The sequence below is a fragment of the Hypanus sabinus genome, chromosome 9 (genome assembly GCF_030144855.1).
Source record: "Hypanus sabinus isolate sHypSab1 chromosome 9, sHypSab1.hap1, whole genome shotgun sequence".
NCBI lineage: Eukaryota > Metazoa > Chordata > Chondrichthyes > Myliobatiformes > Dasyatidae > Hypanus > Hypanus sabinus.
This window is the reverse complement of record NC_082714.1, coordinates 107,846,797-107,873,057: the sequence shown is the minus strand read 5'-3', so window position 1 is coordinate 107,873,057 and position 26,261 is coordinate 107,846,797. Positions and strand designations below refer to the sequence as shown.

The window sequence follows — 26,261 nt, the reverse complement described above, 5'->3', positions numbered from 1 at the left end:
TGAGGTGGTTGAATAGCAAAACAAATTTGAATGGCAGCACCTGATTGTATCTTGTTGGTTACAACCACTCAGATGGCAAACTAGCTTTCATTTTCCCCGATTTGCCTTCCTAATTGCTTGCAATACCTACACGTTACCCTTTGTCAATGATTAATGTCCCTCAAATCTATCAATACCAGTATTTACTAGTGTTTTCTTTTTAAGAATGAATTCTTCTTGCACTATAGTGGATAATTTCACATATCACACTTTATCCACTTGTAGAGTTGGTATATATACCCTGGCTTGAAGCTTGTTTTTCATTTGAGCGTTATACTATCATTAGACTTGGAGGTATTACACCCACAGCCCTCTTTTAAGGTCATTGTTAGATATTCTAAATAGTTGAGGTCAAAGCACATCTTGCTATATTCTTTTGGTTGACCAGTTCTCTCAACATGCTAAGATATTATTCCCAATTCCACAAATACGCACTCTTTGTGGATTGCATTCTGAAGTTTGAAAAATACTATTTCTAATAGTTCTAGATTATCTTCAGTTTTGTCAAAACAAAACATTTTCCTGTGTTAATTCTGCCTGATTATATTTTGATTTTCTAATTTCCTGTTCCCAGATCCTTAGTAATAACTTCTAGCAAAATGTATAGTTCTGTACCTGGTTGAGGTATCCTTTGATAACATACTGATCTCACTCTATCATCATCTTTTATCTTGCTTGGTTTGCAACTTATAGTGTTCATAGCACAGTACGTTGCTCTGTTTCCCTACAGAAACCAATCATAATTATTTAAGGTACGCAGCACTGCCAAGAGAGATTGTGTGCACTGAAAATCTTACACCATGGAAGAAACTCTTACCCTGTGGTTCAAAGGTGAGTCTTCTTAGAGTGGAAGTAATGAACAGCATTAAAGATGTTGAAAATAAAATATGACTAAAGAAATCTAGAGTCAGGAAGAAGTGGAAGTAATTAAATTACAAATTACTTTTATGTAAACCAGTAGAAGTAATATGAAGTAGAAATCATATGATAATTCATCATTTATTATAGGTACTCAAAGATGATTGCATTATAATGAGCATCAGCCTTGTGTGAGATTTTGTGTAGCTAGTTATCCAGATGTATAGAATAGTTAAGCCCAGAACCAAAATTTGAATAAGTTTGGATTTGCTACTGTTTAGCAACTCAATATCCAGGCTCGAGAGTGAGTGTGGTTTTGTCAGACTATCAGTGACTTGGGAGCTCAGGAAGGGACAGGAGCTGCAGAGTTGTTTTGTGAATGGATGATTATTGGGAGTATTACTATTGTAATATCGCTTGAGGCTTGTTGGACCATTCCTGTTACACCAAGTTCCATTGATTAGATTTTAACAAATTTAATTGGGTAACCCTCGCAAATATACTTTAATAAATAAAGTAAATATTTTAAAAATGTAGTTAAATAGGTACTATATTTTGGAGGTTAATAGTTGATACATAATAAGTACAAAGGAAAATAACCTAAAACTCTGTTAAAGGTGAAATGTTTATTCTAGGTTGACTGCTGATTAAAGACAGAAAAGATAATGTTTTTGTCACAGTATGGTATCTGATGTGACAAATACATGTTAGATGCAACCTGAGATCTGAGGCACAACAGGTGTTTGTTACATTGAAAGACTAGCGTTGAGCGTGTGCTTGATGTGAAGAGTTGAGATCTGGTTTTTTTAAGATGCACACATCTGTCCTTGACCAGATATTTAGAAGAATACTGGATATGAGGCATGTCTGCAGGGTGTTGGAAATAATATCTAGAATGTGCCAGTTGTGATAGTTTTAACTAGATGTGTTGTGTGATATTTGATGTGAGTTGATAAGTGCGGAATTCTTTAGGTGTGAGGAACGATATCTATGCAGAAGTCATGATATTTCGAGCGTGACATGCATGCTACTTTTAATGTGCAATATTGAGCTTTTTTAATTGTATTAAATATTAGTATTTAAAGATTCAACATTTTGAGCTTTTTCTCTACTGTCTTGCATCCTTTTTGCTCTTAGTAAGAAAGTATTTTGTGTTCAGGCAGGATTGGGAGTGCTGCTGAAAGCAGAGAGGTTATTTCACACCAGTTATCATTTGCAGGCTGTTCATGTCAGACCTGTTTGTCGGGTGAGTGCAAAACACCTTTTCATTTTGTCTTGGTTAGCACAGCCATTTCTGAATTAAGCAGAGTCTTATTTGTAGTGTTTATGTAGAATACATTCAAATTTATATTCATGTCATGCCATGCATCACCACTTGCAAATAGGATACACTATTCAAAGTCTATTGTTCTTTGAGTTTCACAGAGGATATGATAGAATTTTATACCAGAAAATGCTACTTGATTGTATTGGTCCAGCAGGTTGTTGAAGCAGTTCAGCTTTTCCAGTGTCTTGTCCATTAATTCTAGCTGTCCCTAATATTTATATAACTTTTCTCAAAGTGTATTCCAGTCCAATCACATCCAATGGCAATTCATTATGTTCTTCCCACTCAAGATTTAAACTCACTCGGTTTGTGAACATTTTAATTTGGCTCTGTTGTCCCTAACTGTCCACAGGGTATAATCAGCTTTCTCTATCAAATTCTGGGTGCCTATATTATGTAAACTACGTTAATAAGCAGGATAGAGCTTTTAGATTGAGGATTGAACTAACGGGCTTTGTGGAACAGTGATAAGGAATAGAAACAGTGATAATATTGTTTTTGGTGTATTTGAGTCAAAAAAAGTCAGAAGACCCATTGTGTTTTGTAAACTGACCTCAATCTGGGCAGTGATTGGAATGCCCCAAATAGTTTGAGCCTTTGACTTGTATCCCTTGGTACAGTATGTGATGGACAAGTTAATCTCAGACTGGTCTTTGCTTGGAGTGCTTAAACCATCTTTAGCACCTGAATTGTATTTTTATTTCCAAAGCTGTCATTGATGGATATCAAATAGAATTGAATTTGGACATGAAGGAACCTAGTATCATGTGATTAGTACCACAATGTTTTCAGATTGTATGTGCATGGAACAGTTCAGGCAATTAATTTAAAGCCTACTGTTGCTGCAGATGGAAATGAATACAATGGTAAGGGATTTTTTCTATTTGATATTTTACGCAACCAGCATCAGACTTTCAGAGCTACAAGTATTAAATTTGTTATTCTGATTGCTAGTAATTCATTAAATGCCTTTCAATGTCTCTCTCTGTACCGCACTGACCTTTGTGTAGCACCTGAACCCATAATATGAGTGTTGCCATTGAGTCTGTGTTAACATCTGAAACATTAACTTGCTCTTTCTAATGAAAGAAATGTTCTAACCTGCCGTAAGCTTCACATATTCCAATTGTCGAATACTGAATATATTTTCATGCTGTCTCTAGGATCACCTATGCACCAGTACCTCCTGGGAGCTGACACTGAGCCTATCTGTCGTATTTGACCTCCATGCAGCTGGCTCTGGGAGAAGGGGTAGGTTTATTAAATATGAAATGAGGAAAGGAAATACAGGAACAACAGCAGGCAGATCACCATATGAAGAGAAAGTAAAAGTTATTGATTTATGTGTAAACTTTTCATTAAAGAGTAAAAGAAAGAAAGAATCGGTCTACAGTATATAGTGGCTTCCATGAATTCCAGATGCAGCTTTAACGTCAAAAAAGTGGTAGCCAGTTATGGTGTCAGCTACAGTATGGGTTCCCACCTCATTCTATCATGGTCACATCTGCCTTGGGAACTCAGCCCATTCCAGTGTTGTATCCGTCACTTGTAGCTGATCTTTATCCCATGTGCTTGTCAATACCTGACCCAACTATTCTAATACTTAAAGATATTTTGAGCATAAGATGAGTCTGACTTCCTCATGGCATTTCAAATTTATGCTCTAAGATGAGCGTCAAAAATAAGTTTTATTCTTCAAATTGTAAACTCACTTCTCCATAATGTCTAGAAGTCTTATTCCATTCACTGTTTGTTTTTCATGGCGCATAAACAACATCCTTGAATGAACAGTGGTTTCCACCATCATAATTTCCACTGCCACCTGCATAACATCACTGATTTTATTTCTGCCTCACCTAATGCTGGAGGAACTCTCATCAATGCCTTTATTGTATATAGAACATAGAAAAGTACAGCACAGCATAAGCCTTTCAGTCCATGATATTATGCTAACCCTTCTTGTGGACCTGCCCAATCAAAGATTCATATATGCAGCCACCTATTCTCCACCTTTGGTATTAACTCATCCATACTCCACTATCTTTATTGTGAATCAAATCACTTTTTTCACACATTCTGCCAGTATTTAATGACTTATAACCATATAACAATCACAGCACGGAAACAGGCCATCTTGGCCCTCCTAGTCCGTGCCGAACCCTTAATCTCACCTAGTCCCACCTACCCGCACTCAGCCCATAACCCTCCACTCCTTTCCTGTCCATATACCTATCCAATTTTACCTTAAATGACACAACTGAACTGGCCTCTACTACTTCTACAGGAAGCTCATTCCACACAGCTATCACTCTTTGAGTAAAGAAATACCCCCTCGTGTTTCCCTTAAACTTCTGCCCCCTAACTCTCAAATCATGTCCTCTAGTTTGAATCTCCCCTACTCTCAATGGAAACAGCCTGTTCACGTCAACTCTGTCTATCCCTCTCAAAATTTTAAATACCTCGATCAAATCCCCACTCAACCTTCTACGCTCCAATGAATAGAGACCTAACTTGTTCAACTTTTCTCTGTAACTTAATTGCTGAAACCCAGGTAACATCCTAGTAAATCGTCTCTGCACTCTCTCTAATTTATTGATATCTTACCTATAATTCGGTGACCAGAACTGCACACAATATTCCAAATTTGGCCTTACCAATGCCTTGTACAACTTTAGCATTACATCCCAACTTCTGTACTCAATGTTTGCTTCAGGTCCATCAGTGCCTCTGATTAAAATTTCTCAGCCCTATGTTTGAGTTCTTCTGTAGCACTTCTCTCTCTTTTCACTGACCACTTCCTTGTCTGTCCTGTAACCTCTTTCTTGAATTTTGGCTTGTACGTTGTACAGTTTTGGCTGTACTCCCAAAGCACCTCACAATTTTTCATGGGGCTGCCAGGCTGTATGGTTGGTGAGGGTGTTTAGTTCCCTGGATGGTGGAATGAGCAGTATTGTTTCAGTATAGGAACGTATGCAAATCATAAAATTGGCGATGCTGGTAATCTCAAATAAAGCAAAAAATACTGCAAGCACTCAGGTACTCATGTGTGGTAAATGTTTTCTGTATTATCTTAGGAAGCATATTCCCCAATATGCTGCTAAAAAGCTTTAGTAAACACAAATAAGTTAATGATCAAGATTTTATTTTACGATGTTTATTGAGGGTTCAGTATTGGCCAGAACTCCTGGGAAAAAAAACTTCCCTACTCTTTAAAATTAAGTCTATAGTCTTTTTTTTGTGGTACACAAGGCCTCATGCTTAATATTTTAACTGAAAGATATTTCTGACAATGTGCCACAGCTGTAGTAATATTAAAGAAGTTGTATTTTTCATGAAATGAACTTGATATCCTTTTTTTGATGTTCCTCAGTCAGATTAAAGTATTTAGCTGGTTGTCAGGTCAGTATCTGATGTTATGCCCAAGAACCCTTGAACCTCAGCGTGCAATGTAAATAGGTTCAAATAGAAGCCAGTTACAATGAAACGTTTGCTCTCAATCCCCATACTCGCGTTCCCTAAGTGCACGAACACAAAGGCACACGTACAAATTTTTTTTTGTAAAGATGTTAGTAGCCACATGTCACTGAGCATAATTTTCTTACTGTGTAGTTGATGTTTTACAGAGTGGTCACTGTTTAAGATGTTTACACGAACACTAACAGAAGTATGTCCTCTGGCATCACAAAGTACAGTTTACGTGGACGTCACAGACAAGGAGAAGGTACTATACAGATTCAAGTTTTAATTCACGTACACCGTACATCCAGGGAGATTTTAAAGGATGGGTGCACTGAGGGCCAGCTGTGATCTTCAAGAATGTAGGCCATATTTACCCTCATGGTTACTGGCGTAATTTATTCTGAGGTGGCAACTATTGAATGGGGAGATCCGTAAGTTATAGGGGAGAGCTGCAAATGCCTTGTGGCAATCGGTTAGAAACTTCATTGATGGCAGAGTTAGTATGGTTGATACTTCCTCCTTCAAATCCAGAGAAGACCAGAATTTGCGTTACTCTTTCGGAACATCCTTTTAACAAATTGTGTATTTTTGAAATGTTTCTTGTAATGTAGGATAAACAGCTAATTGAAATGATCTCATATTAGTTGAGGAATAAGCCTTAGCCATGTGTCACGTACCCTGTGACCGGGTTAAAGAACCAGCAGAAATGGAAAACACATTGGAGTCTGGTATTGCTATAGACTAATAGTGTTTATTAGTAAACTACACAATACGGTACTATAAATGCACATATATCAAACAGGTTAGCAATGACATATGTGTGTATATATATATTATCACCCAGGCAAGGATGGATACACAAATAATTCCCCACTAGTCGCACCTTTTTACACTGTGAGCCACTGATCGATTTCCCCAAATCGATCCTCCAAAACCCCACCTTCCTGTGGGTGCAAAAACGCTCATTCAGTGTCCAAAACTGCGTGTCTGTCTGTGCATGAGCGGACCTGGTTTTTATCTCCAAATGTTGGACACCAGCTGTCCATCAACCTGCTCCACCCTCCTCTCTCTGCAGGAACTTTAACAAGCAGGCAAGTGTCCTTGTGGAAAGGTAAACAACTTTCAGAGAAATCATAACATCAATCTTTCGAGCAGTTTCTGTCTGTCTCTCTCTTAATAACAAGATCTTTGTGTCGGACACCTCCCCCTCTCTCTTTGTAACATCTCAAACAGTGTCCCAGCATTTTAAAGTGATTGTCCACAGGAAATATGAACCCGAGGAGTACATAACTCATGACATCAAGGAAAATAGAGAGGCCTGTAATGTGCTGCAGATTTCTATGTTCTATGTTCTTTTATTGAATATGATTGAGATACTTTAGATTTACCTGAGGGTAGGACTTGATTAAAGTTTGTGAAAAGTGACAATTTTCAATAGTTCAACTTTCTTTGGTGTATTGGCTTCAAAAATGTTCAGGTTCAAAAATGATGGTACAGGTTGAAAGCAAAAATAAAGATTAATTTCTAATTAAGTAGCTATTCTACAGTCCAGGGGTATCAAAATTGCTCTTAAAAGCTTTCTTCCAACTTTCTAGGTGAATGACACCTATGAACTGACGCCACCGGCATTCACACGGCTTAACACAACAGTACATGGTCAGTGGAGATCCTATGCTGTGTACAATTTGCTAGATCCTCAGCTGTACAGTGTATCATCACGCTCCTTAAACATAGTGTTGAAATGGAAACCATCTAAACAGTTTGGTGAGTTACAGCTTATTTGATGTCTGTTTTGGAATCTCTGGTTATGTATAGTCAACAGAAGAGCCTAAGTCTTAATCTGCTGACAAAAGACTGCAGTTGCTGGGGCAAAAGAGAAGCAGCTGGAGGAATACGATTGCTAACTTGGCCTGAACTACTGAGTTCCTCCAGCAATTTTTGCTAAGTCCAAATTTATTCTGCAACAAAAGTGAAACTGACTCGGCACAAAAACAATGAATAAGTTTGTACTGTAATTGCAGGAACTGGGGGGTTGCTGTCTTCAAATTTAGGAAAATATAATTGGCTAGTTAGGTACAAAAAAGACTTAATCTACATATACTAGTACCAAATATTGCATCAGCTATATATTCTTGTGTGCACATAAATTTCATTGTTATTTAATTATTGAAAGTATAAGGGGAATAGACATTCCAAAATTAGTGGACTAGGGCTAGGGAATTGGGTAAGGTTTCCAATCTTCAACGTGTAAATATTTCATTTGGAAGTGTAAGTGAGGACTGCTTGGTTATAAATTGACTGCCTTTGGATAATCTATCAGTGGCTATAGGAAATGAAAAAAAGGGGAACAAAAGTGTGGCTTATTTAAACTGGGTTTTCAACACTAGTAACAATGTATTGTGTCACCGAGAATGAATAGCCTACGATGATAGTATGAACATGAAACTCTATTCTGTAGGTTCCCAATTTCAACTTGGTGGTGATGGTAGGTAATGCATGGAGAGGGACTGAAATATCAGGCAATTAATCATTGCCATTGTGGGTTAAACAGGATGGAGTTGTTTGAAATAATAAATTGACAGGATAAACTTTAGTCTGTTTTTACTTGCAGTTGGGATATCAAGAAATTATTCAATTTGTATCATATGTGCTAAGCATTTAGACGAGGACTTCTGTTTATTGGGTTGGTTCAAACTTAGAGCCCTCTAACTATTATGGCCAGGCACTGACTTGTTATTCTCATTTATTTGCAGTGGTACCTGAAGCACCTGTCTTCCATGCAGAGCGATATGTGAGTGGCTTTGGCCTTTGGACAGGAAAGATCAACACCTTGATCTACAATAATCACCCCTACCGATCATACCCAGTGTTGCTGATGGAGGTTGTACCATGGTACCTTCGGCTCTATGTTCACACACTCACTATCAACACCAAGGGCAAGGAAAACAAGCCAAGTAAGAGATTTCTCCCCCTCTCTCCCCACTGCATTTCTCTTCTCATGGTCCCCTTTCCCCTCATCTCTATGGAATAAAATGATGAGATGGCCTGTGTAAAATAAGTCCATATATACTTAGGTGTGACAAATGTTACCAGCCTACATGTAATTTAGATTTTTCTTCAGCTGAACAGGCTACTTTCATTATTTTAGGAGAAACATTTGAGTTTAATGATCAATAAGGAACATCCTTTTGACTATATTGAGTCAGGGGTGAGGGGGGTGTGTGGTCATGTAGTCAGTGATGATTGGGACATGTGTACTTGCCCTGAGAAACAACATCTTCAGGCTGAGATGAATGCCTTAAAATGTCACAATCATTTTCTTTTGTGACTAAATTGGAATTTCTTTCCCCATTCCACTTCTTACTGCCTCACTTTTCAAATGTTGCCTTGATGTGAGCAGTAGTCACTCACATCTTGGCTCTAAAATTAGCTTTTATCCAGATTTGCAGAATGGAGCCAGATGCTCTTGACATTTTCTAAACTCAGCTGCAGAGAACTGATTCTGGAAATCCCCTTAAATACAAATGCTCAGATTTGCTCTAGCTACTGTTCCTGGCAAGTGGAGGTCACTCTTCATCACTATAGACCTAGTACAATGACAGAGGAAAGTGTTTTGGGAGAATTTTTATGAGTATGTTGGAGATCAGAAGGGTGAGTATCTGCACCTCATTCCTAATTTCTTATATTCAAACTTGTGTTAGATGAAGGTCCTTTCAGTGGTGTTCTGGAGCAAAGAGAGGTTGTAATTCTTGTGAATCTATGAGCAGCCACTTGATGGTACTGTAACTCTGATAAACACAACTATTACCAATGAAGGGAAAACTGCATTCAAAATGTTTTCTTCAAGTCCATTAACTCCCCTTTCATAGTAACTAATTTGATTTTGATTAGCTACCAAAACTTATGTCTCTTTTAACCCAGTAATAAATTATCCTCAATGCTCCAGTAAACACTTGTTCATATGACAAGCAAAAATCTAAGAAAAATCATTTATATCCTTTAATTATGCCAGTTAATCCATTCCTGCTGTAACCTTTATGCTCTGACATGTACTTTTCATTTTTATTGGCTGGGCTGTAATATGCAGCATGAATTATATTCATCAGGGGTATCTTGCCTGAATTCATCTGGGGCAGACTTAGACACGTTTTACTGCATACATTAAAGCCTAAGCAGTGAAGGGTAAATGCTACCACACTGAAGTGGTTCAAAAAAATTATTTCTTTAAGAATGACTTTGAGTATACCTGTTATCATCTTGTTTGTGTGGTGAAGATACACTGCTCATTTCCAAGTGCTTGAAGATTTTGATTTGGTGATGATGAGGAAGCAACAATATATTTCCAGTTAAGGGTGGTGTGAACTTACAGTTAATGATATTTTCGCAGGCTTCCAACCTTGTTCTAGGGCAGTAAAGATAATGAAGATGTAAGTTGTAGTGGGACCTGTGCTATATGTCAGAAACAGATGTTCATTGATTGCACAAAGATCCTGACAGTATGAATCCTGTTGTCCTAACTTCTCCTTAGTGTATTCTCCCCGTATTCCCATGACTCATCTGATGTTACTCACTAGGAACAATTTACAATGGCCAATTAACCTGTTAGCCTGCATGTATGAGTAGGTACAGAGGAGATGTCAGGGGTAAGTTTTTTTTACTCAGTGCATGGAATAGGCTGCTGGCAACAGTGGAGGAGGCGAATGCAATAGGGTCTTTTAAGAGGCTTTTAGATAGGTATATGGTGCTTAGTAAAATAGAGGGTTATAGGTAAGCCTAGTAATTTCTGAGGTAGGGACATGTTCGGCACAACTTGGTGGGCTGAAGGGCCAGTATTATGCTGTAGGTTTTTTATGTTTTTTCTTTTTGAGATGTGGGAGAAAGCCAGAATATGGAGAGAATGTGCAAGTTCCATACAAACAATTGAACCCAAGTCATTGGAGCTGTGAGGCAGCAGCTCCGCTAGTTATGCTACTGTGCTGCTCCCCATCCTGTCGATGATCTCTACCACCAAGTAAACAAGGACAGCTAGTGCACGAGCCCACCACCACACAGGGATCCCTTTGAATTGTATGCCATACTGACTTGGAAATATGTGGCTGATCCTTCATCTTAATATAATTCCTGTAGCTCACCGCTACTTTGAGGGCATTTAGGGATGGGCAACAGATACGGGCTTTGCCATTGATGTTCAGGTCTTGAAAATGTATGAAGCAGACAAAAATTCTGCAGAGGGAATAGATGCTTAATCTGATGGAAAGGCTGTGAAGTGGATAGCGTGTCCATCTTTGCACTGGATAATGCTACCCTCATCAATTTACTGTATCTGTTTAATCCAGACAAGCAGTACACTTCGTTACAATCTTGGGTTATACATTGAAGATTGTAGAAAGGCTTTGAAAAGACAAGGTGAATGATGTGCTTGTGATTTCCTTGGGCTGTGACATGTCATTGTAGCCACAGCTATTAGAGAATCGAGGATTAGACATGCCTGTACTCAGCACTGCCCATTTTAGGGATAACCTACTACTGTGGATTCTGGTAATCTGGACACATTGGGACCATTTTGGCCCAATTAAGCAGCTTCCTCAATTAGCTGAAGTTCCACGGAAATCGTTGAAAGAAAGAAAAAAGTGACAAACTAAATGAGTAACAATTTAAGTATTTAAATGAAGTACAGAACAAATTTAAACACTACCAATACCTCTACAGTACAGTAAAACTGTATTAGTTCCTAATAGTTACAGACAGAGGTATTCATCTGATGTATTTGGTTGACTGTAAGTAAACTAAATCAGTGCAGACACCTAGTGCAGATAATGAACTCCCTTCGTACAACGTTTTAGACAATTGCATCCTTCAGATCTACATTTTAATTGTAACACTCAAGATAATTGTAGGTACTTTTGTAATTCCTAACTTGTTGAGGTAGTGAAATCATTTCACTTTCACTCGCATCCATTTCTGACATCTTCAAGCCTAACTGAAACCATGATGAGTGAAACAGTTCTGAGTTATTGCTTATTTCTCACAACTATCAGTAACAAAAATCACTGTTTTTGAACACAAGCACATGCAACTGATGCTCTCTAAAATCTGATCACTTTAAGCACGGAGTAGTATCTAACAGCCACTGAAGAACATGCGAGTGACACTATTTAGAAGCTGTTCGGCAACAGCCCCCTACACCAGTTAAGCGACTTAGTGTCCCAAATATATGAAGGGAATCCCAGCTATTTCACTCGATTTAGTTTTTGTACTTTGAGTTGACCCAATTAAACAATTGCCCCAATTAACTGGAATCCACTATACACCCTGTCCTCGTTATATGCGGGGGATATGTTCTTCGCAGTTGGTGCATAATGTGAATAATTATTTAAATGGAGAAAACAGGGATGCATTCCAGAGGGCTTCCTAAATATGTTTTATCTGTAATTTATTCACATTTTCACACCAATATGACACAAAAGCAGTACCACAAGGCAATATTCGTATTATATTTCATCAATTTACGGTAATATTCAACATAATAAATCATAGAAAGTTAACATACTAAGGTGTACAGTACTCACTAACAGCGGCTTGTGTGTTCGCTCTGGGAGATGAGTGGTTGTTGTGGTGTTGGGATCATATCAAGCACAGCAAGGGGTGAAGGAAGGCTCACAGAACTCCTAGAACTGCCGGCAGCAGGAGATGACACCGGTTTGAATAAAGTGGAGAGGGTTGTTTGCTTGGCAGCATTTTGTTTTTCAGCATAAATTTGCTTGTAGGGAAGAAGGGTTGACGACAGGGAACGACTGAAATGCTGACTCCGTTCTAAACTTGGGTCCATGTCCATCGCCATTTGTGCCAAATGTTCTTACTTCCACCATTCCCTCACCGCTGGTAAACCCCCGGGATTTTCAAAATCACCTGTTGCTTGCAGCATCTGAGAGATAGTTCACCATAAAAAAAAACGCCTTGAATGTGGATAACAACTTGGTCGAGTGGCTGAATCAGCAATGTTGTTTTAGGCGGCAGGAATCGCACTGTTATATTAGGATGAATGCTGGTCCAAATGTTTAGGGTGGGCTGGCGCATTGTCAAGCAACTAAAGAACTTTAAAGGCAAGATTCTGTTCTCGGCAGTAGCATCCCAGAGCTGTGTTACCTTTAGCTGATGCCGCGCTGTTTATAATTTTCAACTTTTTTTCAAATATTAAAGCGGTTCTCTGCCGCTCAGCTGATGGCCCAGAACATGACATCGGACGCTTAGGAGGCACAGTTAAATATTTCAAGCACAAATCACTGTACCGTAGGTAAAACCAACAAAAGTTCAAGAGCGCAAGATTGCACATCCACACCTTCCCAAAACCAATGCGAGACTGGCAGGCAAACACAAGGAAATCTGCAGATGCTGGAAATTCAACCAACTCACACAAAATGCTGGTGTGAATGCAGCAGGCCAGGCAGCATCTATAGGAAGAAGCACTGTCTACGTTTCGGGCTGAGTCCTGAAGGGTCTCGGCCCGAAACATCGACAGTGCTTCTTCCTATGGATGCTGCCTCACCTGCTGCATTTCACCAGCATTTTGTGTGTGTTGCAAGACTGGCGGGAGTGAGATTGTGAGATGCGTGCACCTCATTTGTATTGGCAGGAAAGTGGTGCTTCTCGTCCCAACAGTGAGACTGAGGTGTGCGCACATGACTTGTATTGGCGGAAGAGCAGTGCTCCTCGCATAACTGAGTTTTGGACACATATAAGGAGGATAGGGTGTATTATCCTCCACACAACAACTTTTAGTTTCTGAATTTAAATGTTTTTCTTGCTTCTCTTGTCATGTACCCCGTGATTGGGTTAAAGAACCAGCAGAAATGGGAAACACATTGGAGTCGAGGATAGTGTTTATTAGTAAACTACGCAATACAGTAATATAAATGCAGGTATATTAAACAGGTTAGCAATGAGAAACACACACAAAGCTTCTTCAAGTCTAGGGGTAAATGAATACAGTCTTACGATGATATGTAAGAAAAGGTCAGTTCAATGCACGAGGTTGCTGTTGTTGGTAAGAGAGAAAGATTTGTAATCCAAAGGCATATGTTGTGAGAAGGCAATTATGTCGATATTCCAAAATAACAATAGCAGTAGGTTTTATCTCCGGAGTTGTTTCACTCCACACACGAAGTATCACCAACAGTGATCTTCAACGAATATCCTTTCAACATAAGTGGTACCACACCCGAATTCAGCTATGGGTCATCCCAAAGTGGTGGCCACAGGATACTGGAACAAAATCCACGTACAGATTATCACCAACAGTAGCTTGTCACTGAGGTACCATCTTCAAGTGGTATAACTACCAACTACCAACACAGGTAGTTTCCACACAATGTTACCCCAAACACACAACTGTGATAGCCACATACCCAGTTCCATGACATACAAAATAACTCCTACAGTGATTCGCCACAGGGGTGCCTTTCTTCAGTGAACTACCATACCCAAACAAGGGTAACACTCAAGTGGTAATTACAAAGGTTTCCACCCTCACCAGAGAACCCACTCCTGTGGATTAACTAAGTGACAGTCACACCTTCGTATTCGAATGGAACTCAAACTCACCCTTACGGGCTACAGAGCAGAGAGTCCAAACAGTGACCTCTTTGTCACTAGGTTTCTTCTGTTTCAAACCTTCTTCTCCTCTCTTCTCTTCCTTTAAAGTCACCGACTGTGACCATAACCAAAGTGACCGTTCTTCTGTGGTAGAGTTATCAACCCAGGCGAGGGTTGGACACACAAATAACTCCCCACTGGTTGCACCTTTTCTGTACTGTGAGAGCCACTGATCGATTCTCCCGATCGATCCTCCAAAAACCCACCTTACTGTGGGCATAACAAGCTCATCCAGTCTCCAAAACCGTGTGTGTCTGGGTAACAGCGGACCTGTTTTTTATCTCCACATGTTGGACACCAGCTGTCCCATCAATCTGCTCCGCCCTCCTCTCTCTGCAGGAACTTTAACAAGCAGGCAAGTGTCCTTGCAGAAAGGTAAACAACTTTCAGAGAAATCATAACATCAATCTTTCAAGCAGTCTCTCTCTCTCTCTCTCTCTCTCTCTCTCCCTCTCTCCCTCTCTCCCTCTCTCCCTCTCTCCCTCTCTCCCTCTCTCCCTCTCTCCCTCTCTCCCTCTCTCCCTCTCTCCCTCTCTCCCTCTCTCCCTCTCTCCCTCTCTCCCTCTCTCCCTCTCTCCCTCTCTCCCTCTCTCCCTCTCTCCCTCTCTCCCTCTCTCCCTCTCTCCCTCTCCCTCTCCCCCTCTCATTGCACTAGACACCTCCCTTTCTCTCTCATAATAGCAGCACAGTGACCAAAAGCCAGTCTCATTATCCCAACATTTTAAAGTAATAGTCCACAGAAAATATGAACCCAAGGGGTACATAACACTCTCCATTTTCTTTTGCTTTAAGTTTACCTGATGACCTGTAGATGTTCTGGTTTGTTTTGTTACCATTTTTAAATATTAGTATATTTGTTTGCTTCCAAGCCACTGCAAAGCTAGAAATTCCTTGTTTCACTGCAATATTCTGTAGGTTTCTGGTGTGCTGAATATATTGGATTTCAATGAATATTTCAGATTATTTATTGAACATTATTAGATTACAGTTTTATTGTTTGTGAAATGTATTTGGCAGCATCTTATAATTTCTGGTATATTTAATGGCAGGTTACATTCACTATCAGCCAGCAAGAGACCGAGAGTGCCCTCATTTACTGGAGATGCTAATTCAGTTGCCTGCCAATTCCATCACAAAGATCGGCATCGAGTTTGAACGAGCTCTATTAAAATGGACGGAGTACCCTCCTGATCCCAATCATGGCTTCTACGTTGGGTAAGGAGATGGAAGTGCATTGGAGCCTATAAAGGATATGGAGGCTATGAGAGAGTATATAATTGCCAGAATAGCTTTGTGGATGAATAACATGTGGAAGGTTTGGAGAAGAGTTGGGAAGGATGTACAAATTTAAGTTGAGATAGAATAAATGGTGAGAAACTTCCAACGGTGGAAGGGCGGAGACTTGAGGTGAATATTAAAATAATCTAAAATGATTTGAATCTGTTTTAGGGAGCTCTTCTTGCAGAGAGTCAGCATGGACCCAAAGGAACAAATGACCTTCTCTGCTATGAATACTGCTCTTAGTTTGCATAAAGGATATCGCTTCAAATAATATTTTTGAAATAGAAGGGAAAGAAACAATGCACACAAAATGAAGTGCAAATATTAAGAGCTATGTTCAATGTGTAAAAGTCATTGTCTTTTGACTCTGCGATAAACAGACAAAAGAAAGCAAAGCAACAGAAAGGCCTTAGAATATTTGCCTTATCTCAAGACAAATGAAAGGACTACTTCTGTTGGGCTTAGTCTGACCATTCCTGAAGTACCTGAAAAATCAGGCATTATTTCACTTTCTGCTTGGAAGCCTGAAAATTACAGGCATTTTATGCATTTCTAGTTGACAGTAGAAGTTGAATTAAATTATTGGAATTTGTGGGTCTTGTAAGGCTTTCTTGACCAGTGAATTTGATGTCCAGGTATGAGCTAAGCATATGGTCATGATGCTGGGTCTATCTCAGTGTGAGATCTCATTGTTTTTTTTATAGCTCTTCTGTTCTGAGTGCACTGGTGCCAAGCAGTGTAACTATGGAAGCCAACACCACTAAACCGATGCCTCTTTTCAATAAACTGTAAGTATGAGTGATCTGCACTATTTTCTGGTCTTTGTGCTGATTTCTTCACAGGGAAGATCTTGTGCTTTTGACTCAACTATTCACCTAACTAAAGCAGAATCAATGGGTGGCACTGCCTCAGTTCAAGGGACATGCATTCAATTCTGTCTTTTAGGTGCTGACTGTAGAGAATTTGCACACTCTCCCTGATTCTGCTTTCCTCCAATTTCCTCCCACATCTGGTAGGTGCCAGTAAATTCATTGGTAACTCTAAGTTCTTGTAGTTTAATCTCTTATTAGATTAATAGTTAATTTGGTGTAGGGACACAGAAATAAGGAATAATGTTTAATAAAGTGCAGAGACTCAGAAGAAAATGTAGATGGGCTAATTTTTGGTGGAATTCTGGATAGTGAGGGATGTTGCCAAAGGACATAGCTGGATATAGAGCAGTTGGTTGATATGGGTTTAATCTGGGTAAATGTGAGTTGTTGCACTTGAGATCAAATGTAAAGTGAATGTACACAAGCTAATGGCAGAACCCTTAAGAGCACTGATGTATAGATGGAACTGGGAGTCCAAGCCCATAGTTCTTTGGAAGTGGCAATGCAAGCAGACAGAGTAGTAAAGAAGTCACATGGAATGCTTGCTTTCCTCAGTCAGAGCACTGAGTATCTGAATCAGATAGTTGTGTTGCAGCTTTTTGAAACTCTGGTTAGGTTACATTTGAAGTTTTGTGTTCAGTTCTAGTCTCCCAATTATAGGAGCAATATGTAGACTCTGACTTTGACAAGGGTGCAGAGGAGGCTCACCAAGATGCTGCCTGGTTAAGAGAGTATTACTAAAAGGAGAGGTTGGACAGATTCGGATTGTTTTCTTGGAATGTCAGAGGCTGAATAGAAACAACAGAAGATGATAAAATTATGAGAAGCATAGATAAGGTTGATGGTCATTGTCGCTTTTCCAGGGTAGAAATGTGGACTGCTTGAGGGTGTTTACCTGAAATTATTAACCTGCTCAGTTGAGGAAAAAACACCAGAGACACAAAATTACCTCTGAAGTGGTTTTTATTCAGAGAGGAGTTCCTCCTACACTTCCCCAATGACATACTCTGGCCCTAGTCCTGTACGCATACTTTGCTACACTTACCCCTTGTCCCCCCCTTCTACATGTACCCCTTACCCTCTCCACATTCTCATTTCCCTTCTTTGATCATTTCAATGATCAATCGTCAATATCGTGAAAATCCTCTGGTGCAGGTTCGAGGAGTTCGGTGGCCTCGACGGTTGCTCGTACTACCATCAGTGGCTTAGCTGGCAGCAGGTCCCTAACGAGGCCAACATGCAGTTCAGGACACATCTGACAATGGCAATACAGACAAAAATCCCAATAATGGCTGTCAATGCGTAGATAGCCCCATTGATCAACCAGTCCTTCCATGTACTTAGTCCCCAATCCCCCCATCCTGCCCAACCTGTTCCTTCCTTAATGGATCGTAACTGTTCATCTGTTTTGTTTATATACCGTGTTATGTTGGCGGTAGCATCGGCTAGCCCCATTATGCATTTGTCCTTTATGATAGCACAGAGCCCTCCCTCTCTGGCGAGGAAATGCATAACGGTTTTGCATGGAGAAGAGCCACAGTTGGTTAAGGCTGTCAGTTATGAGTATTAATGCTCCCCTGGTGGTGTTCCCAAGGCTCATGAGACCACAGGCCAGATAGTTCCGATTGTGGGCCGCCATAGTGCCTCCTGATGCCCCGTATCCGGCCACCTAACCTGTGGTGAGGGTAGTCAGGACTTGGTAATCCGCACAAAATTCCTGGGAGACCGCTCTCTTGTGCCTCCCAGACAGGCGGGATAGGGGACCCCAAGTCCCAGGGCAAGGGACCGCGGTGGGGAGGCCGCCGAGGAAGGGTAAGGGTACTCCAGGAAGTTGGTAGCAATGCCATTATAGAAGAAAAAAATACCCCGGGAGGGTATACATGATCTCAGTGCAACCTTTACCCTTTAGGTTTTTGTCGTCGCTCCACTCTCCCACACTGGTAGAGGGGTACAGTCGCTTGGTACCCCTGCGATAGTCAGGTAGTGGGAATACATGATCATTGACTTGGAGGTGGGTGCAGTTCCCCTCCCCACAAAGGAGTTGCACCCCCTGGGCCAGGGACTGGCACTTTGTCTCATGGCAAGAGCAAGATATCCCTAAGGGGTCCTTGGTGGGGTGACACTCCCTTTTCCTACAAGGCTTGGAGATGCAGGTGACGTTAATCAAGACATAAACGTCTGAACACCCCCACCCTGTTCCAAAGTAGCAGTTCTCATATACTCGGACACCCTTCGGGGGCTTGGGATTCCCCTCCCACCAAAGATCTTCTTTCATCCACGGGAAGAGTCAAACCGCTCTTATATGATCTGACCGCTTAATGATGGATGGGGGAAAAGTAGACAGTCCGCGACAGGGGCCTTGGAAGAGTCATAAGTGAGTTCCACCCTCTTTCCCACAGGCAATGTTTCGCTGGTGGGGGCGCATTGGAAGGGTTGATCGGCACGATCCCAGTGAGGGAAAATGGTGAAGAGCGAGGAGACACTGGCAGGGTGGGGATAGCAAATGATGGTCGTAGTTCCATACAGTCGTTTGTGCACGTTTTGGAAATAGTTCTCACTTATAAACCCCCGAGGGGTCTTCCAAGGGTGGGGCCTTTGGGGAAACTCCAATCCCTTTTCTGCCTTGAAATGTCCCCCTTCGATCTCTTTAGGGGGTGTGGTCCCTCATCCAGAGCATCCCGCAAACACTTCCCCTTGTGTAACAGGCCCCTTAATCGACCCTCTGCCCGATTTCTCTTGCAAATAAAGTCGAACCTGCAATTCTGGTCCTGACAGGGGAGGGCCCAATAGTTCCTTTCACCTAGGACCAGTTGACAGTCCAGTTGTGCAAGTCTCCCAGTACAATAATTAACCCTGGTTACATTCCATTTCCCCAATTGGCCTTCACCATCATCGCCACAGACCAGGACATCCTGGCTGCAAAGGTGATATACTCTACTGTCCTTTCCCGGGTGGCATCGATAGACCCGTCCCTCGACCTTTGCCCTATACCCCACTTTCCCTAAAAGAATATAGATAACCAACAGCATCCTACCTTCCATTACTAGAGTACAGTTTCAAGAATGTGGCACCACAAGGAAAAAAGGAACTTAAACACACAACAGTTCAATCAAGTCCGTTTCTCAGTCCCTTCATTTATCTGTAGTTCCTAGCGGGTCCGGGGTCCAGTGCTTGCAGTCGCTCAGACGAATCCAACGTTCTTGTCCTTTCACTTTTACAGCAGAGGGGGTCTGCAGGAGGACCTGGTATGGTCCTTTCCACTGGGGTCCCAGCTTGGGTCGATCCCAGTTCCTTATTAGCACCCAATCTCCTGGTTCTGCTCCCTGCCACTTGCCTTCTCTGTCAGGCACAGGTCTTGAGGCTTCCTTCACCTGAGTGTGTAGAGACTTAAGAGACAAAGTTAAATGCTTGAGGAAGCACTGCAATTCCTCGCCCATCATTTGTAAATCTACTTGCACTGGCGGGGGGGTTTTGGTCACTGCCCCATGGGGTTCTATTCGGGCATCCATAAAATATCTCAGCAGCAGTTAATCCGGTACCAGTTTGAGGTGTAATGCGCATGTGATACAGTGCCAGGGGAAGGACTTTAAGCCAATTTAGTCCTGTTTCAAGGGTCAATTTAGTTAATTTATCCTTCAGGATGCCATTTGCACATTCCACAATTCCTGTGGCTCGGGTGGGGGGGGGGGGGTGATAGGCACAGTGGAATTGTTGTTCAATCTTTAGTATTTTGCAGAGTTCTTTGTTTACTTTCCCAATGAAATGCGGACCGTTATCAGATGAGAGTCTTTGTGGGATACCAAAACGAGGAATAACTTCTTTCAGCAGTATTCACACTACTGTGGAAGCCTTGTTGTTTGTTGTAGGGAAGGCTTCAATCCATTTACTGAAGACATCAATTATAATTAAACAGTACTTGTAACAATTCACCTTGGGTAACTCAATAAAGTCCATTTGTAATGTGTCAAATGGTCCTGCTGGGGTTGGGGTGCACCCTTTATCACATCTAATAGATTTACCCGGGTTTACTTTATGGCAAATTAAGCGCAACCCCTTGCCCATCTCTCCGCTGCCTCATTTAAACTGGGGGATCACCATGTTTTTAATAACAACATACACATTTCCTCCTTGTCGAGGTGGGAGTCAGAGTGGAGGCGGTCTATTAGGACAGGCAGGAGAGTATCAGGAATACAAGTCTGGCCTGCTGGGGTCTGCCAGAGGCCCGTTGCGTTATTAATAATACAACCATGTTTCTTTCAAACATCAATCTCTGTCGCGGGGCGTCCCCCTGTAATCACGCGATGTCGGATATGCCTGGGCTATCAGCCGGCTGTCTGGCAGGCAGAAGGCGTGGGGCCGAATCCACAGTTATTGTTTTAGAGGAGGAGGCTCGCTTGGCTGCCGTGTCTGCTCTGGCATTGCCTTTACTAACGGGAGAGTCATCAGATAAGTGGGTGGCACATTTTATAATAGCAAGCTTACCGGGAAGCTGGATGGCTTGGAGCAAATTGTCAATGTAGAGGCCATTGGCAATGCTTTTGCCAGCCGACGTTTGGAAACCCCGCTGCGCCCAGAATGTACCAAAATCGTGAGTGACCCCAAATGCGTAGCGTGAATCTGTGTAAATAATGGCTATCTGACCCGAGGTGAGGATGCATGCGCGAGTGAGAGCGAAAAGTTCAGCCTGTTGGGCCGAGACTGGTGGGTCCGCCTCCAAGGTGGTTTGTGGGGTCACGACGGCATAGCCTGATTGCCGGCTACCATCTGGGGAGACAGAGGACGAGCCATCCACAAAAAGTATCAGGTCCAGATTGTCGAACTCAATGTCCTGGAGGTCTGGCCGTGGGGAAATGAGGAAGTGATTTCGCTTGACGCAGGAGTGGGGAGGCTTGTATAGAATGGCGGGCGGGTGTTCTACAAAGGTAGCAGAGTTAAGTCTGGTGCAATAGGCGAATGTTAGCAACAGATTATGGAGAAGAGCAATCTCGTAGAGGCTGAGTGGCGCCTGAGTGAGATGCTGAGTTTGGTGCGTGGTTAGAAGGGCAGTTACCGCATGGGAAGAGTAAACCATCACCGGTTGATGCAGGGAAACTAAAAATATCCCATGGGGTCACCCTGTAGATTTTAATAGTACTCAGCAAATATTCGATAAATTCCTCCGGCTTCTGCTTTCGGTCCGGGGCGCTCTGCATCACTACCAGCATTTCAATGGGCTTCCAGGGGGTATACACAGGAACAGTCAAGGGATTTTGCACAGCATCCTCAGGCTGGGCTTGATTGTGACGAGGGTTGGAGACCTGTCGCATTGGCATCTGTCGGTGGGGGCTTGGGTCTACCTGGATATTTAGTGGGGTAGGGCCAATCAAGGTACTTTCAAGCAAGGGCCGCGTCAGGATTATCCTCGGGGTCAGTATCATCACAGGAGGTGGTAAGTTCTGAGTCAGGGTCAAACTCGTTCCCTTGGGTCTATCAAAGGGCCATCACTCACATAGAGGTTCTGTCTTGTAGTCCATTTATGAGCCATACGGTTCTTAGGGGTCGCAGGTTTAGTACCTTGTGTGTCCCCTTTCCTGGTTTTAGCTCGGGTATGGGCTGCAATAGGGTCGGTGAACCATGGGCTTAGGGTCGGGAGTGCATGGGGGGGGGGGATGATCATGGGTCAAGGGCACAGGGGGAGCGGAAGGTTCTGAAGGTACAGGCAGGACGGGATTTGCAGCCCCCGCAGGCTAAGGGACCTGCTGCTCCTCCTCCTCCTCAGTGTCCTCATTAGGGTGAAATAGGGTCTGCAGCCCAGTCATATCCAATGCCGGCCTTTTATCACCAAGTTTTACATTATGGTCATCAATCCTACACTGCTCATCATAGATTTCATGTAAGGCCTTCGGTACTGGCCAGCTGCTGGGTTTTCCATCACTATCATTGATGGGTATCTTTCTATTTTTGCATTCACCTCCCAGGAGGTCTGGCGGGAACACTTATTAAGTCTGCTGCCCACGGTATGCCAATGCATAATTAGGTCTTTCCATTTCTGTGAGACATTCTGGCACCACACCTGTCCCTCTGCTTGCTTACACTTCTCAAGATCCCAGGTTCCCCCTAATGGCCAAAATTCATTCCCCAGCTTCTTATTCATCCGCGCACTCAGTCTCCGTAAATCTGTCTCGTTTTCAGGGAATTCTTTACACATTTTCCATAATGGTGTATTTGGTTCTGATTTATCCAGAGTCTGGCCCATTTTGGTAACTTACTCTCAACATCCACTTCATTTTCCTGACCTTCGCGTGGCAGATTTCTGCTCTTAACAACCAGTCTAAGGCAGGATGTGGTTTCTGTTAGATGTTGGAACCAGACCTTAATCAACTTGAGGATGTATTGCTCCGGAGCTTCTAACCCCATACCCCATGCAGGGACTCTAACCCCACTTCCTAAACCAGGGGACTCGAACCCCAAACTCTGCAGGGACTCTAACCCCACTTCCTAAACCAGGGGACTCGAACCCCAAACTCTATGCAGGGACTCTAACCCCGCTTCCTAAACCAGGGGACTCGAACCCCAAACTCTATGCAGGGACTCTAACCCCGCTTCCTAAACCAGGGGACTCGAACCCCAAACTCTATGCAGGGACTCTAACCCCGCTTCCTAAACCAGGGGACTCGAATCCCAAACTCTATGCAGGGACTCTAACCCCACTTCCTAAACCAGGGGACTCGAACCCCAAACTTTATGCAGGGACTCTAACCCCACTTCCTAAACCAGGGGACTCGAACCCCAAACTCTATGCAGGGACTCTAACCCCGCTTCCTAAACCAGGGGACTCGAATCCCAAACTCTATGCAGGGACTCTAACCCCACTTCCTAAACCAGGGGACTCGAACCCCAAACTCTATGCAGGGACTCTAACCCCGCTTCCTAAACCAGGGGACTCGAATCCCAAACTCTATGCAGGGACTCTAACCCCGCTTCCTAAACCAGGGGACTCGAATCCCAAACTCTATGCAGGGACTCTAACCCCGCTTCCTAAACCAGGGGACTCGAACCCCAAACTCTATGCAGGGACTCTAACCCCGCTTCCTAAACCAGGGGACTCGAACCCCACTTCCTAAACCAGGGGGCTCGAACCCCAAACTCTATGCAGGGACTCTAACCCCACTTCCCAAACCAGGGGACTCGAACCCCAAACTTTATGCAGGGATTCTAACCCCGTTTCCTAAACCAGGGGACTCGAACCCCAAACTCTATGCAATTCTTACCTGTTATCTGTGTCTCCCAACTGAGGTTCTCTGTTTTGTCCGTGGAGGCCGTAGGATGGTCAGCCGGAACCGAAGGGGTCGGAATGGGGAGTCAGAGAGAGAGAGAGAGAAAAACTGAGAAAAATCTCTCGGAGGGCCCTTCCGTCTCAACCCGCTCGTACCTGCCTGCCGATCTCTTACGCCGGACCCTGAACTGCCAACTGTTTGGCTCCTGGCTGGCTCGCCAAATTGTCAACCTGAAATTATTAACCTGCTCAGTTGAGGAAAAAACACCAGAGACACAAAATTACCTCTGAAGCGGTTTTTATTCAGAGAGGAGTTCGCAGCCACACGCACTTCAGGCGTAAGGTAGCCAACTCCCAATTTGTTGGTTCACAGAGGTCATACTTATACCCAAAAATGGGGCACTACTTTCGCAAATATGATTACCGATTCAAATTCATCGATTGATTGGCTATTGCATAGAATACTTGGAATAAGTATAGACACAAATGAAATACTTGGAATAAGTAAGGACGCAAGCAAAACACTCAAAATAGGTATACAGCTCAGTTACTTTGCCAGACACATTGCCTTGCGGTGGCAAGGTTCCCCTTTCCTTGTGGTTGCCATGTCTGTTTGGTACTCTATTTTAGTTACCTGTTCCCGTCCTCCTACACTTCCCCAATGACATACCCTGTCCCTAGTCCTGTACGCATACTTTGCTACACTTACCCCTTACCCTCTCCACATTCTCAAGGTGGGGGGGGAGTTTAAGGGAGATGTGTGGCATGAGTTATTTTTTACATTGAGTTGTAGGTGCCTGGAATGTACTGTGAGGCACGGTAGTGGAAGCTGACTTGATCGTGATGTTGAAGAGGCACTTAGACAGCCTCATGAGCTTGGAGAGAGAAGGGTCATATTCAGGCAGATGGAATTGGGTTCATTTGGCATCATGGTCAGCACAGACATTGTGGGCTGAAGGGCCTGCTTTACTCTACTGTTCCAATGCTACTGTTCTTTGGGAGCCATCATAGTCCAGATAGCATATCGGCTTCTTCCTGTGTGGCTACAGTGTTAGAAACTGAGTGACACTGAATGTTAGGGGAAGTGTGTAGCTTCAGAGTTCCATCATATACAGGCCTTTGTTGCCTCCAACTCACAGCTCTGTCACTACCTCCAGACTTCCCCCCTCCATCTACATATCACCCCTCCTCATCTATATTTGATTATTGGTTGCCAGGTTTGGCTCCATCCCTTCTGTTCATCTCTTTATACTGGCTACCTCTTCTCCATATTTCAGTCAAGATGAAGAGTTTCAACCTGAAATATTGACTGTCCATTTCCCCCACAGGTGCCGCTGACCCACTTGAGTTCCTCCAGCAGTTTTTGCTCCAGATTCCAGTAACTGTAGTATCTCTTTTTGTAGACCTATTATATGACTTAACACATTTAATGAAGTTTAATTGTGTTTAAATTTGAAATGTTTAATAATTTCTGGGTTTTTGAATATTTGTGAATGTTGATGAACATTTGGTGTCAGTGACAGCTTTAATTACTGATGGACTTGAGGCTGGGATCTTAGCAGCTGTCAAATCCATTCTGTGAGTGTAGTAAGCCACTTCTGCTGGAGAAAACTGCTCCCACTGTCACTATGGAAGAAAGCGTGTGATCATGGATAGGTGGAAGATTTGCCCCTAACCTTGACAGTGAATGTGGACTGTAACAAGAGGTCAGATGTACTGCATTTGACTTGTATTCCATAATGTACAGGCATGGAAACCTAATCCCTAGAAACAGGTTGTGCTGTTAAAGTATAAGAATGCCATTTACCAAAGAGATGATTAGGTTGATTTGGACATCCTCTAGTAGTCAGGCAGTGACCAACAGTTCCTATTAGGGAGGCTCAGCAATTCACTGAATTTATAAATGACTAAAATGATAGGATTAAAAGCCACTTATTCCAGTTTATCAAGGACACAAAATTGGTTGGCTTTTTAAAATTTATAATTGGAAGCATTAAATTTCAAAGCACTATTAATCAATGAATTGAATAGACAAAACTGGAGTAAATGCAACATTAGCAAAGTAGAAGTCATCTCTGTGGATCCAAAAGCAATGTATTAAAGTACTTCAAAATGGTGAAAAACTGAATGCAGTAGAGATTGCAAAAGACGTGGTACGTAGGTATCAACTATCAGCATCATCGTCAGGTATAGAAAGTAACTTAATAGAAACTTAGTCCATAAGACCATAAGATTTAGGAGCAGAAGTAGGCCATTTGACCCATTGAGTCTGCTCCACCATTCAATCATGGGCTGATCCACTTCATCCAGTCCTCCCCACTCCCCTGCTTTTACCCCATACCCTTTGATGTCCTGGCTAATCAAGAACCTATCTATCTCTGCCATAAATAGGGGTAGGGTACTAACATGGATAGAAAATTGGTTGGCAGACAGGAAACAAAGAGTAGGGATTAATGGGTTCTTTTCAGAATGGCAGGCTGTGACTACTGAGACCGCAGCTATTTACTATATTAATGAT

The 26,261-nt window shown here is 42.4% G+C and overlaps 1 protein-coding gene across 1 annotated transcript in view; it reads left to right on the top strand.

Moving 5' to 3' along the window:
• The window catches only part of pigt (phosphatidylinositol glycan anchor biosynthesis, class T), a 35,210-nt gene that overhangs the window by 5,735 nt on the left and 3,214 nt on the right, over positions 1-26,261 (top strand). Inside the window, exons 5-12 of the mRNA XM_059981181.1 lie at positions 770-870; positions 2,057-2,143; positions 3,388-3,475; positions 5,848-5,945; positions 7,279-7,447; positions 8,437-8,637; positions 15,385-15,550; positions 16,321-16,404. Coding sequence (XP_059837164.1) covers positions 770-870; positions 2,057-2,143; positions 3,388-3,475; positions 5,848-5,945; positions 7,279-7,447; positions 8,437-8,637; positions 15,385-15,550; positions 16,321-16,404 — 994 coding nt within the window. The remainder of the gene's footprint in view (positions 1-769; positions 871-2,056; positions 2,144-3,387; positions 3,476-5,847; positions 5,946-7,278; positions 7,448-8,436; positions 8,638-15,384; positions 15,551-16,320; positions 16,405-26,261) is intronic.